We start from the raw sequence: 16753 nt of genomic DNA, 5'->3' as shown, positions 1-16753 counted from the left end.
AATCTTTCAGGAGTTAAATTAGGAAGCAATTCTTCACGTAAAGAGAGGGAGAAGTTTGGAACTCGCTTCTGCAAATGGAAATTGATGTCTAGATCAACATTAATTTTAAAAGAGAGATTGATAGATTTTTGTTAGCTAATGGTATCAAGGTATACGAGGCAAAAGCTGGTATATGGAGCTCGGTCAAGGATCAGCCATAATCTCAGTGAATCGTGGAACAGGCTTGAGGGGCCAAATGGCCAACACCTGTATGTCCTTAAAAGAAATGAATAAACGGATCATGAGAACAGATAAAACTCCATAAAAGGAGAGATTAATAATTGTTCAAGATCTAATTACTGGAAACAAGCTGCAATCAATTATTTCATAATTTAAAAAACTTTTTTCACATGCCACATAATGCTCGTTATCCTAAAAGTCCCAATTTTTCATAGCTTTCTTTGTATTTGAATTCTAGTATATCTTCTCTAAAGTTGTTTGAAACTTTAAATAAGGTTTATCAAAAATATTTATGCACAAGTAAATTTACCTGTAGAGTGCTACATAATATCGATTGGATACAGCCTGTTGAGAGTCCATCACCTGAAATAGTAACATTAGTGCTTGGACACTTGTGGTGAAATTCACAACATGTACAACCCTGAACAAAGTATCCATCTGTTCCATCATCTTTTCATCATCCATCTTGGAGTAAGGAAAAGCACGATTGACACCTGACAGCAACGCACTTAGCATTTTGGAGTCCAGTTCTGTCTTCTTAACATAGGCATGGAAAAATGAAAAGTAAACAGCTATTAGCTTTCCGGCCAGGCCACTCTCGTCATGGTTCAGGGCTATTTGGTTGAGAAAGCAAATGGCATAGTACTGTGCTTTCAAATTTATGTTAGGCCTGTACAGAAGTCGCTCAACTTCACAACACACAACTGTTTTCATATTGGGATGCTTATGGAGCAAAGTTTCCAAAAGGTAGGAGGCCTTTGTGGCCAATTTATATTGTGGGTCTCCTAATTTATTCACCAACTGGGTTAACAGGGCTTTCTCTTGCTCTGGCTTGTTGCACAGGATCTCATGGACTGTTGCCAAGGCACGAGCTTTGGTTGCCTGCACAGTGTCATGTGCTAAAGTTTCTAATGCCTGTACAAACTCTGCAAAGAGATGTTTCAGCTGGTGTTCAAAGTACCACAATATTAGTCGCTTGTCTCGGGCATCTTTGTTCCCACTGGCAAGCTTCTCTAGGTTTTGAAAAGGATGCTGGGAAAAGGTTTGTAGTTTTCTATTGTCCGGAAGCAGGTCAGAGAGCAGTAGTTCTGTTATCGTAGTCAAAGCCATTAAGCATTGTCGCCGACTTCCCTTCTTTTTGATTTGGCTGATTAATGTCTCCCCCAAATGTAGAGTATGAACTGGAGCATCTTGCATCATAAGTGTCATCACTGCCATTCTGTCTGCTAACGTGCCTGTTGTGACCACAGTTTTCATCCATGTTGAGTTTGCTCCTTTTTGGATATTTTTTTTGCTCCTGTACAGATTGGTCTCATGCTCATACAGCTGCTTAGCTAGATTCCTATACTGTGTGACCAATGATTCATCTTGTTTTTTAAAGCTGTGTTCATTGGTATAGTCCACATCATACCACTTTCCTCCTGGTTTTATTAATAAGTTTGATTTGGGCTGAAATTCAAAGTTGATCTGTTGCTTGGTTTTCCTGCCCAGTAACCCAGATGTACTAGATATTTCATTATCCTGAATGAGCTTTTTCTTTCCATCATTTCCTGGCAATTCCTTTTGCTCCCTCTTTCTATCTTGGAATTTCTCTTTCAGTCCTTCATTTTTTTTATTCTTGCCTTTCTTGTCAACTTTCTTGTTCTCCTTTTTTATTTTGTTTTCTTTTTTAGTGCACTCATTTTCTTCCAGCGCAATTTTAGAATATTTGTTTATGCCAATTTTATTGATGAAGTCTTCTAATTCACCTTCTTGCAGATCATCTATTGCTGTCTTTTTTCCACCATCAACTAATTCTTCATTCTCATTTAAGGAAAACAGCAATACAAAGTCAGCCTGCAGAGAAAAAAAAGATTACCTGAAGGTAATGTACAAATATTTTACTGAAACCAAGTTCTACTAACATGGCACAATCATATGAATAGTAATATGCATGATATGGCAGGATTGTTAGTCTAAGGCAGGATTAAAATATATGGACAACTTGATTTTGATGCAAAACAAACTGCATCTTGGGATTCATCAATTGGGACATAGGAAGTTGTGTTAAACCTGTATAAAACACTAGTCTGGCCTCAGGTGAAGTGTTGCGTCGAGTTCTGGGCATCAGACTTTAGGAAGCATTTGAGGGTATTAAGAGTGCAGAAAAGATTCATGAGAATGGTTTCATGAGTTAAAAGCTCCAGTTATGTAGAAAGAGTGGAGAAGTTGGGTCTGTGCTTCTTGAAAAAGGTGGAGAGGAGATTTGATAAATTTATTCAAAATTATGAGGGGTCTGAACAGAATAGGTGCGGATAAACTGTTCCTATTGCTGGAAGGATTGAACAGCAGAGTGTTCAGGTTTAAGATAATTGGCAAAAGAAGCAATGGCAACATGAGGAAAAATATTTTCATGCAGCGAGTGGTTAGGAACTGCAATGCACTGTCTAACAGTACAGGGGAGGCAAAGTCAATTGAAGTTTTTGAAAGTAAATTAATTTAATCTGAAAAGAAACAAATTGCAGGGCTACAAGGAAAAGGCAGGGGAGTGGCACTAGGTGAATTGCTCCTTCAGAGGGCCAGCACAGACACAGCAGACTGAATAGTCTCCTTCTGTGTTGTAACCATTCTATGATAAAAGAAAAATAAGACTTTCATTTCTCTAACACTATTCATGACCAGACAAAACTTTGACAAAGAGTCATCAGACTCGAAACATTAGCTCTTTTCTCTCCCTACAGATGCTGCCAGACTTGCTGAGATTTTCCAGCATTTTCTCTTTCGTTTCAGATTCCAGCATCCGCAATAATTTGCTTTTGTCTTAGTCAATTAAGTACTTTTGGAGCATAGTCATGTTGGAATATAGGAAACTTGGCATGGTAACAAGGTGGCATGATAGCACAGTGGTTAGAACTGTTGCCTCACAGCTCCAGGGACTATGCAGAGTCCCCCCCCCGTCTGTGTGCGTTTCCTCCAGGTGCTCCAGTTTCCTCCCACAAGTCCCGAAAGGCACGCTTGTTTGGTGAATTGGACATTCTGAATTCTCCTTCAGTGTACCCAAACAGGCACGGCAATCAGGGGATTTTCACAGTAACTTCATTGCAGTGTTAATGTATGCTTACTAGTGACACTAATAAAGATCATTTATTTATAATTTAACACAGTAGCCAATTTGCACACAGTAAACCCCACAAACAGCAATGTCACAATGACTAGATAATTGTTTAGTGGTGTTCTTGCAGTATAGTTGTTGGCAACATGGGAGATATTTCTCAGTGGGGGCCGGTTTAGCTCAGTGGGTTTGTGATGCAGAGCGAGGCCAGCAGCACGGGTTCATGCCCCGCACCGCCTCAGGTTATTCATGAAGACCCCATCTCAACCTTGCCCCTCGCGCGAGGTGTGGTGTTCCTCCAATTAAATCACCACCAGTCAGCTCTCCTCCCCTCAAATGGGCAAGTCCAACAGGTCTGTTTCAAATCACTAGCCTTTGGAACCCACCTCTTCATTCACCTGAGGAAGGAGCTGCACTCCGAAAGCGAGTGATTCGAAACAAACCTGTTGGACTTTAACCTGGTGTTGTAAGACTTCTTACTGTGCCCACCCCAGCCCAACGCCAGCATTGCCACATCAAAGGGGCAAAGCAGCCTATGGTCATTCGGGATTATGGCAACTTTACCTTTAATTTCTGCTGTTCTCGGAAAAGATACCGTGGAATATTTGAATATCAGCTAACCCGAGAGCTTGGACCGCTCTCTGGTCCTAAAGACAGCACCGCCGACAGCGCGGCCGTGTCAGCCGAACTTGTTATGCTCGTGTCCTGGAGAGCGGACCTGAACCCGCTCTAGAGGCGGAAATGCTGCCGAAGTGAGCCACTGGCGGACACAGCAAGTCTGTGAGGCGCTGGCATTAAAGCCCCCGGGTGCAGTTGGCCGGTGACAAGCAGCAGCACCGCTTCTCCCACGTGTGGAGGGGAACCGTCCCCACTCCAGGCAGCCTTGACGCCGGCCATTCCCTCCCCCCTCTCTCTCCCTCGCTCACCTTGGTCCCTCCGAGACGCCGCACCACATCAAGCGTGAACTCAGCGTCCACTCCCTCCTCGTCGCAGCGCTCCGACTCGCCCTCGCTGTCCTCCCGCTTCTCCGAATCTTCCAGGAGCGGCTCGAGCTCCGCCACCGCCGCCATGTTGTCACCCGCTGCGTACCCGGTCCAGGCCCGGTCAACAACAGTCAAAAAAAAACCGGATTAAAAAACAAAATAAAACCCTTGCAAAGTGTCAAATAAACGTTATCACTACAATACCCCAAAATATATTCAAAATAACTTCTGCTTTTCTTTGCGGGGAGCGAATATGACCCGAAGAGGTGAGGGGTGGTAGATTGAAGGTCAGAGGTCACGGCCTCGTCGCCCAGTTGCCGGTTGCCAAGGACTTACTGCCTTTCACTGATTAAGTAGATGTAGGGAAAGATTAAATTGGACACGATGAGGCTTCTTCCCGGACTGAAGTACTTATGCAGAGGGATTTCCTCCGACATCTCTGGAAAGGCCTCTCCAGGTATTTACTGTGGAGTAAACCGCCAGAGTGGCGAGTTGTCAAGGGTCAGACATTAATAGGTGCCAGTTTGTCTTTCTGTTTTTTAAGTCTTGATTCACGGTCACTATTAAAACAAAAAACTGCCACTCAATCTGCAGGTCAATCTTTCTGATTGCATCTATTCTGTCCCTGGAAAGGGAGCATGGGGTGTTCACGGGCACCATCGCGGCCTTCTGTTCTCGGTGGTCACCGCAGGGGCTGGATTGCTTTATTGACCCTCTTAATCAATCTTTGTTTCATTTGGCCAGTGCCTCTATCAACAGTGGCCCTTTTTGATTTGTCCCTTTTAGCATAATTATTTGACCTCAAAAGAGATCTATACCATTCACCTGAGGAAGGAGCTGCACTCCGAAAGCTAGTGATTCAAAAAAAACCCTGTTGGACTTTAACCTGGTGTTGTAAGACTTCTTACTATGCACACCCCAGTCCAATGCCCGCATCTCCACATCGTGTATACCATTCTGAACTGTGTTTCCCGGCTGCCGCAAAAGCTCTGGTTAGTTACCTGCCTACACTGAAAATGAGGAGAGTTGTTTCAAATTTCAATCATGATCTTACCTGTAAAAGTTTCAGGTTATGCAGAAACAAACTGATCTTCTAGATTCTTCTCCCCCCCCCCCCCCCCCCCCCAGCCCCCATTGATGCTCGCATTGTCAGACTCAGATTCTGGTTAATGGACAGTTAAATTGTTCATTGGTAGGGGCGGCACGGCAGCACAGTGGTTAGCACTGTTGCCTCACGGTGGCGAGGACCTGGGTTCGATCCTGGCTCCGGGTCACTGTCCTTGTGGAGTTTGCACGTTCTCTTGGTGTCTGCGTGGGTCCCACCCCCAGAACCCAAAAAGAAGTGCAGGTAGGCAGATTGGCCATGCTAAATTGCCGCTTAATTGGGGAAAAGAAGAATTGTGCACTCAAAAAAAATTTTTAATTGAAAAAAAAATTGTTCATTCGTTTAAGTTGTCACATTAGTGTTCTTTTCCCTTTCTTTCAGTATGTACAAGATTATGTGCAGCTCAATGGACGAGAGCATGTTCCAGAACATCAGAAAGTACGAAAGAAAGCACTCAAGATAGTATGATGTTAAAGCACCTGATATCAAAAATAAAGTCAACAGGCCCAATTTCTGTAGCGGAATACATGAGGGAAGTTTTAACCAATCCTGTCACAGTATGTAATTCATCATTGACTATAAAAAATTGCCCCCTTTGGAATAGACTGTTATTTTAGTGCTACCAACTGAGCCACGAAGAATTAACTCTCACTTGTTCAGTTAATAGTTTGCGGGTTCAAGTCCCACTTCAGGACTTGAGCGCAACATCAAATCTGACACTCCAGTGCAGAAAGTGCTGCGTTGTTGGCAGTGCCATGATCAGATGAGACATTAAACCAAGGACCCTTCTGCCCTCGGAGGTGGATATTAAAGATCCCATTGCACTAATTCACGGAAGAGTGGGGACATTATGAAATGAAAATCGCTTATTGTCACAAGTAGGCATCAAATGAAGTTACTGTGAAAAGCCCCTAGTCGCCACATTCCGGCGCCTGTTCGGGGAGGCTGGTACGGGAATTGAACCATGCTGCTGGCCTGCTTTCAAAGCCAGCGATTTAGCCCTGTGCTAAACCAACCCCTCGTTTCTTGGCCAATATTTATCCTTCAATCAACATCACAACATTATCAGATTGCTGCTTATGGAATCGTGCTGTGCACAAGTGGCAGCTGCATTTCCTACCTTACAACAGAGATTATCTATCAAAAATACTTCATTGGCAATAACATGTTTTGAGATGCCCTGAAGTTGTGAATTACTTTATTTCTTTTTCGTCATACATATATTGATAGTTACTGACCAGTCATCTGCTCCTGCAATTACTGGAGATATCAGTTTTAAAAGCATAATTATGTATCAGCAAAGTGTGGCCATTGTTAATTGAGATTATTGGTGTAATCTCTTCCAGGGATATTATCAACACAGGGATATTCTCGGATCAGAAGGAGACTTCATTACATCACCTGAAATCAGTCAGATCTTTGGAGAAGTAAGCCTATAAGTGCACTGTGTAACTTGTTATGATTCTGACCATTAGTAGAGCAATTTGATTGTAAGAAAGCAGGATTTGGTTGGATAATTTTAGAATGTAACCAGTCTTGGAATGGCTAACAGTCCATGCACGACTAAAATAGACTGATAGAAATGATATGCATATTGTACTGATCACAGCTACATTAGTATTTACTGTGGAGTGGGTATTTTCCTCCTGCTTTCTTTTCTTTATCTAGGTTAATAGATGGCATCTGTATTCACGAGAAGAATGGTCAATGCTTCTGCTCAATCAACCCGTCAGGAAATTTGTTAGACCAATTCCTCCATTTAGTCCATTATCTTTTTGTCCTCCCTCCGCCAATCCAAATATAGCTTTTTCAAGATACACAGTAAAGTGTATAAGTAAGTTGGTTACTGATCTTTGAGCAAAAGTCCAATGGTGATGTAGGTGTGCCAAGTTTTCAAAGTTTAAATAATATACTTTTGAAGTGTTTCCGTTGATATGGACATTGCATTTCTTTAACTCTTTTTATTCATAATAGGTAATGCCACATTAGAGGTATATTAATTTACTGTGACAACGAATTACTTAATAATTCCTGTAGCTAAATTGCACTAGTTGAATTAAAGAATTATCTAAAGTATTTTTCCTTCCCACCCCAAGCTACTTGGAGTGTGGTGTGTAAGCGAATGGATGGCTGCTGGTAAACCAAGGACATTTCAACTCGTAGAACTTGGGCCTGGCAGGGGTACTTTAGTGAGTGATGCTCTCAGGGTAAGATGTCATCTATTTCTTGGTTTTATGAATGCACAAATTAAAATTCAAGAGCTTGAATTTGATTAAGAATATTTCATTCATATCTGCAGTACTAATTTAAAAATATGTATTGATTTTAGTAATTAAGTTAATTCCTATATATTGTATATAATGAACTTAAAACATTGTAATAGAATATTGCAGCTTTGGTGCTCCTTTAGAATTTAAAAAAATTCATCCAAAAGCTTATGGTGCTATGACTTAGCGTTTGACAATTGTGAAAGTACTTGAAATGCACCTAGCAAAGGAAGATGATTGTGGTTGTTAGAGGTCATTCATCTCAGTTTCAGGACATCACTGGAGGAGCTCCTCAGGGTCATGTCCTAAGCCAAACCATCTTCGGCTGCTTCATCAATCAAGGTCAGAAGTGAGGATGTTCCCTTGTGATTACACAATGTTGCCATTTGTGGCTCCTCGGATACTGAAGCAGGCTATGTCCATATGCGGCAAGACCTGGACAATACCCAGACTTGGGCTGACAAGTGGCAAGTTACATTCGTGCCACACAAGTGTCAGACGATAGCTATTTCCAACAGGAGAGAATCTAACCATTTCCCCTTGACATTCAATGGCATTACCATAGCTGAATCTCCTACTATCAACATCCTGGGCGGGTGGGGGGGTGCTTTGCCAATGACCAGAAACTGAACTGGACTAACCATATACCTACTGTGACTATCAGAACAGGTCAGAGGCTCGGAATCCTGTGGCGGATTATACCTCCCCAAAGCCTGTCCACCATCTACAAGGCATAAGTCAGGAGTGTGATTGAATACTGTCCACTTCCTTGAATGAGTGTTCCTCCAACAACACTCAAGACACTTGCACATCTAGGACAAAGAAACCCACTTGATTGTACCCCCTTTCTATAAACATTCACTCCCATTAATGCACAGTAGCAACATTCTGTACATCTACAAGATGCACTGGAAAAACTCACACGAGCTCCTCAGACAGAGCAAGCCCAACAACTACTACAATCTAGAAGGACAAGGGCTGCAGACACATGGGAATACCACACCTGCAAATCTCTCTCCAAGCCACTCACCATCCTAACTTGGATGCCGTTATAGAGTCATAGAATTTACAGCGCAGAAGGGGGCCATTCGGCCCATCAACTCTGCACCCCACCTTGGAAAAAGCACCCCACCCAAGCCCACACCTCCACTCTATCCCCGTAAATCACCAACCCCATCTAACCTAAGGGCAATTTAGCATGGCCGATCCACCTAACCTGCACATCTTTGGACTGTGGGAGGAAACCGGAGCACCCGGAGGAAACCCATTTACTGTTGCTGGGTCAAAGTCCTCAAACTCCCTCCCTAACAGCACTGGGGGTGTGCCCACACCACATGGACTGCAGCAGTTCAAGAAGGAAGTTCACTACCCCTTGTCAAAGGCAATTAGGAATAGGCAATAAATGTTGGCCGAGCCAGCAATGGCCACTCGCCATGCATGAATTTCTTTTTAAAGTAATAAATATTTTATTAATACAAGAAAGAATTGGGAAAAGATAGTTTAATTTAAATTTTTTTAAAATGTGAACAATATATTTTATAATGGTTCACATATATTGCTGAGTATATTGTCAAGTCTCATCGTTCTGGAAGTCACAATTTCAATATTTCCATAAATTTAGCTAAACTGACTTCTATAGATGTTAAGAACCCCTCTGATATTAAGTGCGAGGGTATCCCAAAACCAAGAATGGTAATTTAGGAGACAGGTTCTTATTGGTGTATATTTTCTTTTGTTTTTAAATTTAAAGTGCCCAATTATTTTTTTTCCAATTAAGGGGCAATTTAGCGTGACCAATTTACCTACCCTGGGTTGTGGAGGTGAGACCCACTCAGACATGGAGAGAATGTGCAAACTCCACACGGACAGTGTCCCGGGCTACGGTCGAACCCGGGCCCTTGGCGCCGTAAGCCAGCAGTGCCACAATGCCGCCTCTTAATGGTGTATATTTTCAATTTGGTATACTGTGAGAAAAGATATGCCAACCAGGGAGGAATTGTCCAGCCGCTTGTAAAGAATATTAATTAACTTAAAAGACACACACACAACATGAAGGACACTACAACAGTACACTTACAAAAACAGAAAATACTGGATAATCATAGCAGGTCGGACAGCATCTGTGGTGAGAGCAGGGAGCTAATGTTTCGCATCTGGATGACTCTTTGTCAAAACTAAAGCTTTGTCTCTAAGCTTTCTCTCTAGCTTTGACGAAAGAGGAGTCCAAATGTTAGCTCCCTTACCGTTTGCTTTTCTCCCAAGTCAGGGATTGGAAACAATAAAAACTTGAAACAATAAAGAGGAAAACAAAAATTACAAGGAACAAAATTTTGACAGGCCAAATAAACAGCCTTGGGTTTATATGTTGTCTTACACCACACAAGTTGATTATTTCAATTGCCATGGAAGTTTTTATTTTTAACAATTAATCTTTGTTTGTACAATTAGGTTTTCAGCCAACTTCGTTCTGTGCTGAAGGGATCTAAGATTTCAGTGCACCTCATTGAAGTTAGCCCAAAGTTTGGTGACATTCAAGCGCAGCTTCTCACTGAAGGACAGCATTTACTACATGATCCCAGGAGTGCAATTTATAAAACGGGTGTTACCAAAACTGGGCTTCCAATCTCATGGTACAGGGACCTGCAGGATGTACCTAAAGGTGAGACCATCCCATTAAAAAACAATTTGTAACATATAATGACACACAATAGAAAAATTAAATGTGAATGCCATGTCTAATACCGAAGTGTGACAGAAGCTTAGTGGGGCGGATTCTCCGACTCCCCACTGGCAGCAGCCCCCCCCCCCCCCCCCACCTCGGCGATTCTCCGGCCCGCGATGGGCCGAGCGGCCGGCTGTTTTCGGCCGGTCCCGCCGGCGTAAATCAAACCAGGTCCTTACCGGCGGGACCTGGCTCTGCGGGCGGCCTGCGGAGTACTCGCGCGGGGGGGGGGGGGGGGGGGGGGTGCAGGGGGATCTGGCCCCGGGGGGTGCCCCCATGGTGGCCTGGCCCGCGATCAGGGTCCACCGATCCGCGGGCGGGCCTGTGCCGTGGGGGCACTCTTTCCCTCCGTGCCGGCTGCTGTCAACCTCTGCCATGGCCGGCACGGAGAAGAACCCCCCCTGCGCATGCGCTGGAATGACGGCAGCACACGCTGGCGCTCCCGCGCATGCGCCAACTCACGTTGGCCGGCAGAGGCCCTTCGGCACCGGTTGGCACAGCGCCAACCCCGCCGCCACAGCCCCTGAAGGTGCGGAGGATTCCGCACCTTCCGGGCGGCCCAACGCCGGAGTGGTTCACGCCACTCCTCGGCGCCGGTACGGCCCGCCCTGCCGGGTAGGGGAGAATCCCGCCTGTGATTCCTGGAGCAGAACCTAAATATTGCTATTGCAATGGAAAATTTCTTAAATAGCTGAAGTTGGTTGAATACATTGTAATTACACATCTCCCTGCTCACTTGAATTTTATTAACTTGATTACAATTTTTATCTACTGCATTTATTATTTTCAGAATTTTGATTTTACTGCATTCAACATTATCTCAGAAAACCTTCCTGAAAATTAGATGCCCAAGCCTGGTTGCCTCAAAACCATTCTGTATTTTAACTCTTTTCTAATTGACCACTTATCTTACAATGCTGAAGTTGTAACATTTTTAGCAGAATTGTGCCCACATCTTTTTCAGCCTTCTCTATCATCAACTGGAATGTAATGAGTCCAAATGTCTTTTTTGTTTGCAATTAGATCAGTTTAGATGAAATTATCACCCTTTTGCCTATTGTTTCTAGAAAGATAGAAATACATTTTTTTAAATTGTTGAAGTAAATAAATGTTTCTTCTGTCCTATTAATATATGCATGTTTGTCGATCTACATTTGTTTCTTTTTCAGGTTTCAGCTTTTATCTTGCACATGAGTTTTTTGATGTACTTCCAATCCACAGATTTCAGGTAAAAGCATCACATTTTGCATCATGCTGCTGACAATATTGATTTGTACCTGTTTTACAACTTCAGTTCCTCATTTCATTCCTTTGAGCTCCAATTAGCCTCCTTCATCTTGGGGGAGGAAATGGACTGATTATTTAGTGAAGATGCAATCACTTAGGACGATAAGTGCGATGGAAGTCCTCCGTTCCCCCTCAGGGCAAGGAATTATTTAGTCCTTCATGATCAAAGAACAAGTGAAAAAGGCAAATTAAAGATATTTTACAAACCAAGAAAAATCTAACCATTGTTATTGTGAAACTCAAATATGTTTGCTGTGCTGAAGTGTTTTAAACTGAAATCATCTTCTCGCACTACACCCAGCGATTGCAAAATTTGGATCACATTTGTTTGTTTAAGTAAATGAACTGAGTTTGAAACATAATATTGGTCTTGACTTCATTTGATATTATGCTCTTATAAAGGAAGAGGCAACAAATATACAGATTCCAAAATAGTATGATTGCAGTTTTGACTGCTACTTAAATCTTGTAGTTGTGATTTTACGACTGAATCACTTAGGGTACAGCGGTACCAGTGTATATACAGTATTGTCACAACTTCAAAGAATCACATGCCAGACTAACTACTATAATATTTAATTATTTCACTGAACTGCACATTTCATAGTTTGAATCTACACTAGGTGAGTTATTAATTGTAAATTGGTAAGCAAGTGACTATTAAATCTTTCAGAATCAATATTTCCCAATAACTTGGGCTCAATAATCTATTTATCACGGCAATTATGCCACATCTACTTATAAAATATGAGGCTGATAAATTCTTGATATTGTCTGTTCTGTAGTATTCAAGTAGTTATGCTTTTATGAAAAATTGCTGCCTTTCAAAGAGCATTTTTTGGGTGAGAACCACCGGCTGTTCACGCCAGACCCTGCGCCAGCGAACCCCTGCTGTGGGTTTCCTTGCGGCATGGGGTGGATTCAATGGGAAATCCCGTTGACAGCAATGTGCCCTGAAGATCCCTGGTGGGCCATCTCCCACCGCCAAGCAATACGCCACAGGGAGGCCAGAGAATCTCGCCCATTGCATTTTCTTGAGAGGTAAACTCTGGCAAAATTGATTAACATTAATTAATTAGCATGCAAAAAGATCCTCATTTATTAAACTGCAGCCAGTATGATATTATAATCACTAAATATTCATCACTTACAGAAAACTAAGCAGGGATGGCGTGAAATACTGATCGACATTGAACCAAAGTCACCAGAAAAGCTTCGGTTTGTTCTAGCACCTCATGCTACTTTGGCTTCCAAAGTATTGATTCAGGTGAAATAAAACAAAGTTGCACCTCTCTGAACAGGTCTTATACTATGTTTGTTCAATTTTTAACAATTCAGTGGGTGAATTTCATTAGAGCAGGCATTGTCAAACTCGGGGGAGCGACCCGCAGGTGGGTCACGGGCAGGTGTTGGGAGAATCGCGGAGCTGTCTGTCACGGCGCTCCCGATCGGGCAAATCCGTGCGCAACAGCTGCAGCAGCCGGCTTTTAATAATGCCGGCTGCGAGTGGCCTTCAAAATGGCCAGGAACAGATTTTTAAAAACTTGAGCGCACTGCGCATGCGTTCGCGATCATCGGCCCGCATGCGCACCGATGATCGGGCATGCATGCGCAGAGGGGTCGCATTTTTAAAAATTTGGTCCAGCCTTTTTTTTTCAAGTTTGGGGGGCCAAAGGGACCATTGGGGCGAAAGGGACCCAAAACCATTTCCTCCATTTTTGTCAGCAACAAACAAGGTAAGAGAAAATGGTGGGTCGTGCAGGTTGGCCGGCGTGGGTCGCGCAGGTTGGCCGGTTGGTAAAAATGGGTCCCTGGAAAAAAAGTTTGAAAAACACTGCATTAGAGCTTCTCATTAAACAGGATTTCAGGGAAACATCTGCCAAAGTTAAGATAGTAAAGAATCCCAGCAGTAGTTGATGGTGTAAATATCCAGTCAAAAATAAATCTTCAAATGAAAATCTCCTGTACAATAATTAGTTCATCGTGCTTCTTTGCAAAGCAGTGAGAGAAACAGAAAACCTAGTTATTTCTATGCTGCATTTGTTTATTGTATCATCTGGCGAACATACCATGCCATCAAAGATGGTGTTCAAGGTTCTCCCTTCCAAAGCATAGCATGCTTTTCAGATTTGGATTGGTCATTTAGCAGAGTAAGCTCAGCAAATGCAAGACCAAGTGGAGAGAATAAACCTGTATTGTTTGTGGGCGGTCCAATTATCTCCAGGTACTGAACTGTAAGCATTCACAACTTTTAGTTACAGAACAGTGAGTGTACTGGAAAGTTATGGGGTGGAGGGGAGCAAAAAGGGCTTAATTGAATGGCTGAAATTAGAATAATAAATAAATAATCAAACTAGTTGAGAGCTGCAGTTGGAATATTGAATATTCTGGAATAATGTTTTCCTTATATAGTTCTGTGATTGCTTGAATTCATTAAAGGCTATTTATATAACCTACAATCAACTTTTCTATCACAGTGATGTGGGGGCAGGCATGCGAAGATTATTGAATCAACATATCTTTTGGCGGTTTAGAGAAGTCGATATACAAATATACCAAGGTTTCTGATAAGAAATGTGAAGATAATCCATTGGGTTAGGGTGGCACAGTGGTTAGCACTGTTGCCTCAAAGTGCCAGGGATCCGGGTTTGATTCCATCCTTGGGTGACTGTATGAAGTTTGAACATTCTCCCTGTATCTACGTTGTTTTCCTCCTGGTGCTTCAGTTTCCTCCCACAATCCAAATATGTGCAGGTTAGGTGGATTGGCCATGCTACATTGCCCCAGTCCAGGGATGTGCAGGTTAGGTTAAAGGGATAGGGGAGAGAATGGACATGGTGAATGGCCTCCTTCTGCACTGGAGGGATTCTATGATTATGGTTACTTCAGTAGATGAAACAATACATGCCATGATCACCCCTCTTCCCTTTTTCCGCATTACTGTGTTAGAAATCCAAATATATGACGGTAGCACAGTGATTAGCACTGTTGCTTCACAGCGCCAGGGTCCCAGGTTCACTTCCCGGCTTGGGTCACGGTCTGTGCGGAGTCTGCACGTTCTCCCTGTGTCTGCGTGGGTTTCTTTCGGGTGCTCCGGTTTCCTCCCACAAGTCCCGAAAGATAGGTGCTGTTGGTAATTTGGACATTCTGAATTCTCTCTCCGTGTACCCAAACAGGCGTCGGATTGTGGCGACTAGAGGCTTTTCACAGTAACTTAATTGCAGTGTTAATGTAAGCCTACTTGTGACAATAAAGATTATTATTATTATATGAGTTTGACCTACCATCACTAATGGGGATTATTGGTGGCTGTTCAGGAAAGGTTAAAATACCAGTTTGTTTTAGAGAGTTTATTTTTGTCTGTTCCACTCCGTATTTTCTACATTTCTTGTTTTGCTTTGTAGTAAAAGTCTTTATTTTCCTTTCCAAGCAAAGAAATGATGAAAGAGACCAAATCGAGATCTGCCCTGAGGCTGGGGTCATCATTCAGAATATAGCCAGTCGAATCACTGAAGATGGGGGAGCAGCACTAATAGCTGATTATGGACATAATGGAACAAAAACCGACACATTTAGAGTAAGTTCAATGAAATATATTCATATTCAAGTTTTTATGTATTTGTAGGCATCCCATCAAACCTGGGTATCTGCAACAGAATGGAAATTCATTTTCTTTATTGGTCATGGTATTGTTAAATGTGACTCTTCTGTGCTCTGAGTTTCAGATTCTGACATTGTATGCTATAGAATTGAAATAAAGACAGCGGGCGTGATTCTTCCAAAACGGAACTACGTCCCCTAGCGAGCGCGATTAGCTGTGTGTTTTCCGGTGCTTGCAGTGCTGAGAAATACATGGCTGTTCAATGCGACTCGAGTTGAATAAGGGGCCTGAACGGGGAATGTGCGGCCGATTCCACACATAGCCCCTTCTTGTGCAGTGGGGAGCTCGGCTCATCGGAACTCCCCTTTGTTGGTGTTCCCATTACAGAGACTTGGTTAAGGGAAGGACAGGATTGGCAGCTTAACTTTCCAGGATACAGATGTTTCAGGTGGGATAGAGGGGGATGTAAAAGGGATGGGGGAGTTGCACTACTGGTTAAGGAGAATATCACAGATGTACTGCGGGGGACACCTCTGAGGGCTCATACAGTGAGGTAATACGGGTAGAGCTCAGGAATAGGAAGGGTGCAGTCATAATGTTGGGGGTTTATTATTGGCCTCCCAACAGCCAGCGGGAGGTAGAGGAACAGATATGTAGGCAGATTTTGGCAGGGTTGTTGTGATGGGAAATTTTAACTTCCCCTATATTGACTGGGACTCACTTAGCGTGAGGGGCACGGATGGGGCATCTAGGAGGGTGTCTTGAAACAGTATGTAGAGAGTCCAACTAGGGAGTACTGGACCTGGTATTGGGGAATGAGTCCGACCAAGTGGTCAATGTTTCAGTAGGGGAGCAGTTCGGGAACAGTGACCACAATTCAGTAAGCTTGAAGGTGCTGATGGATAAAGATACGTATAGTCATCAGGTGAAGTTGCTAAATTGGGGGAAGGCTAATTACAACAATATTAGGCAGAAACTGAAGAATGTAGATTGGGGGCATATGTTTGAGGGAAAATCAACATCTGGCATGGGGAGGCTTTCAAGTGTAAGTTGAAAGGAATTCAGGACCAGCACGTTCCTGTAAGGTTGAAGGATAAGTATGGCAAATTTCGGGAGCCTTGGATAACGATATTGTGAGCATAGTCAGAGAAAAAAAGGAAGCATTTGGCAAGGCCATGAGGCTGGGAACACACAAAGCAAGTGTTAAATATAAGGAAAGTAGAAAGAAACTTAAACAAGGAGTCAGGAGGACTAAAAGGGGTCACAAAAAGTCATTGTCCAGTAGGATTAAGGAAAATCCCAAGGCTTTTATACATATATATATAAAGAGCAAGAGGGTAGCCAGAGAGAAGGTTGGCCCACTCAAGGACAGGGAAGGGAATCAATGCGTGGAGCCAGGGGAAATGGGTGAAGTATTAACTGAGTACTTTACATCAGTATTCACCAAAGAGAAGGACTTGGTGGATGATGAGTCTGGG

General features: G+C 43.0%; 2 protein-coding genes across 4 annotated transcripts in view; one reads left to right on the top strand and one right to left on the bottom strand.

Annotated features, from left to right (window-relative positions):
* cebpz (CCAAT enhancer binding protein zeta) overlaps positions 1-4413 on the bottom strand; it is a 45019-nt gene extending 40606 nt beyond the window's left edge. The window contains exons 1-2 of the mRNA XM_072511921.1: positions 4237-4413; positions 530-2055 (exon numbers count right to left, since the gene is read on the bottom strand). Coding sequence (XP_072368022.1) covers positions 530-2055; positions 4237-4380 — 1670 coding nt within the window. The 5' untranslated portion in view covers positions 4381-4413. The remainder of the gene's footprint in view (positions 1-529; positions 2056-4236) is intronic.
* Positions 4414-4547: 134 nt separating this feature from the next.
* The window catches only part of ndufaf7 (NADH:ubiquinone oxidoreductase complex assembly factor 7), a 33600-nt gene continuing 21394 nt past the window's right edge, over positions 4548-16753 (top strand). The window contains exons 1-8 of one of the 3 annotated variants that reach the window (XR_011948295.1): positions 4548-4750; positions 5780-5955; positions 6745-6825; positions 7495-7605; positions 10114-10324; positions 11557-11615; positions 12828-12941; positions 15105-15251. Coding sequence is in view for 2 of the 3 variants with exons in the window: in XM_072511955.1 (XP_072368056.1) it covers positions 4678-4750; positions 5780-5955; positions 6745-6825; positions 7495-7605; positions 10114-10324; positions 11557-11615; positions 12828-12941; positions 15105-15251 (972 nt within the window). In the remaining variant the exon portion in view is untranslated. The remainder of the gene's footprint in view (positions 4751-5779; positions 5956-6744; positions 6826-7494; positions 7606-10113; positions 10325-11556; positions 11616-12827; positions 12942-15104; positions 15252-16753) is intronic. The other 2 variants (XM_072511955.1, XM_072511966.1) reach the window with 2 other exon arrangements.

The sequence above is a fragment of the Scyliorhinus torazame genome, chromosome 1 (assembly GCF_047496885.1).
Source record: "Scyliorhinus torazame isolate Kashiwa2021f chromosome 1, sScyTor2.1, whole genome shotgun sequence".
Lineage (NCBI taxonomy): Eukaryota > Metazoa > Chordata > Chondrichthyes > Carcharhiniformes > Scyliorhinidae > Scyliorhinus > Scyliorhinus torazame.
This window is presented reverse-complemented; position numbering and strand designations above follow the sequence as displayed.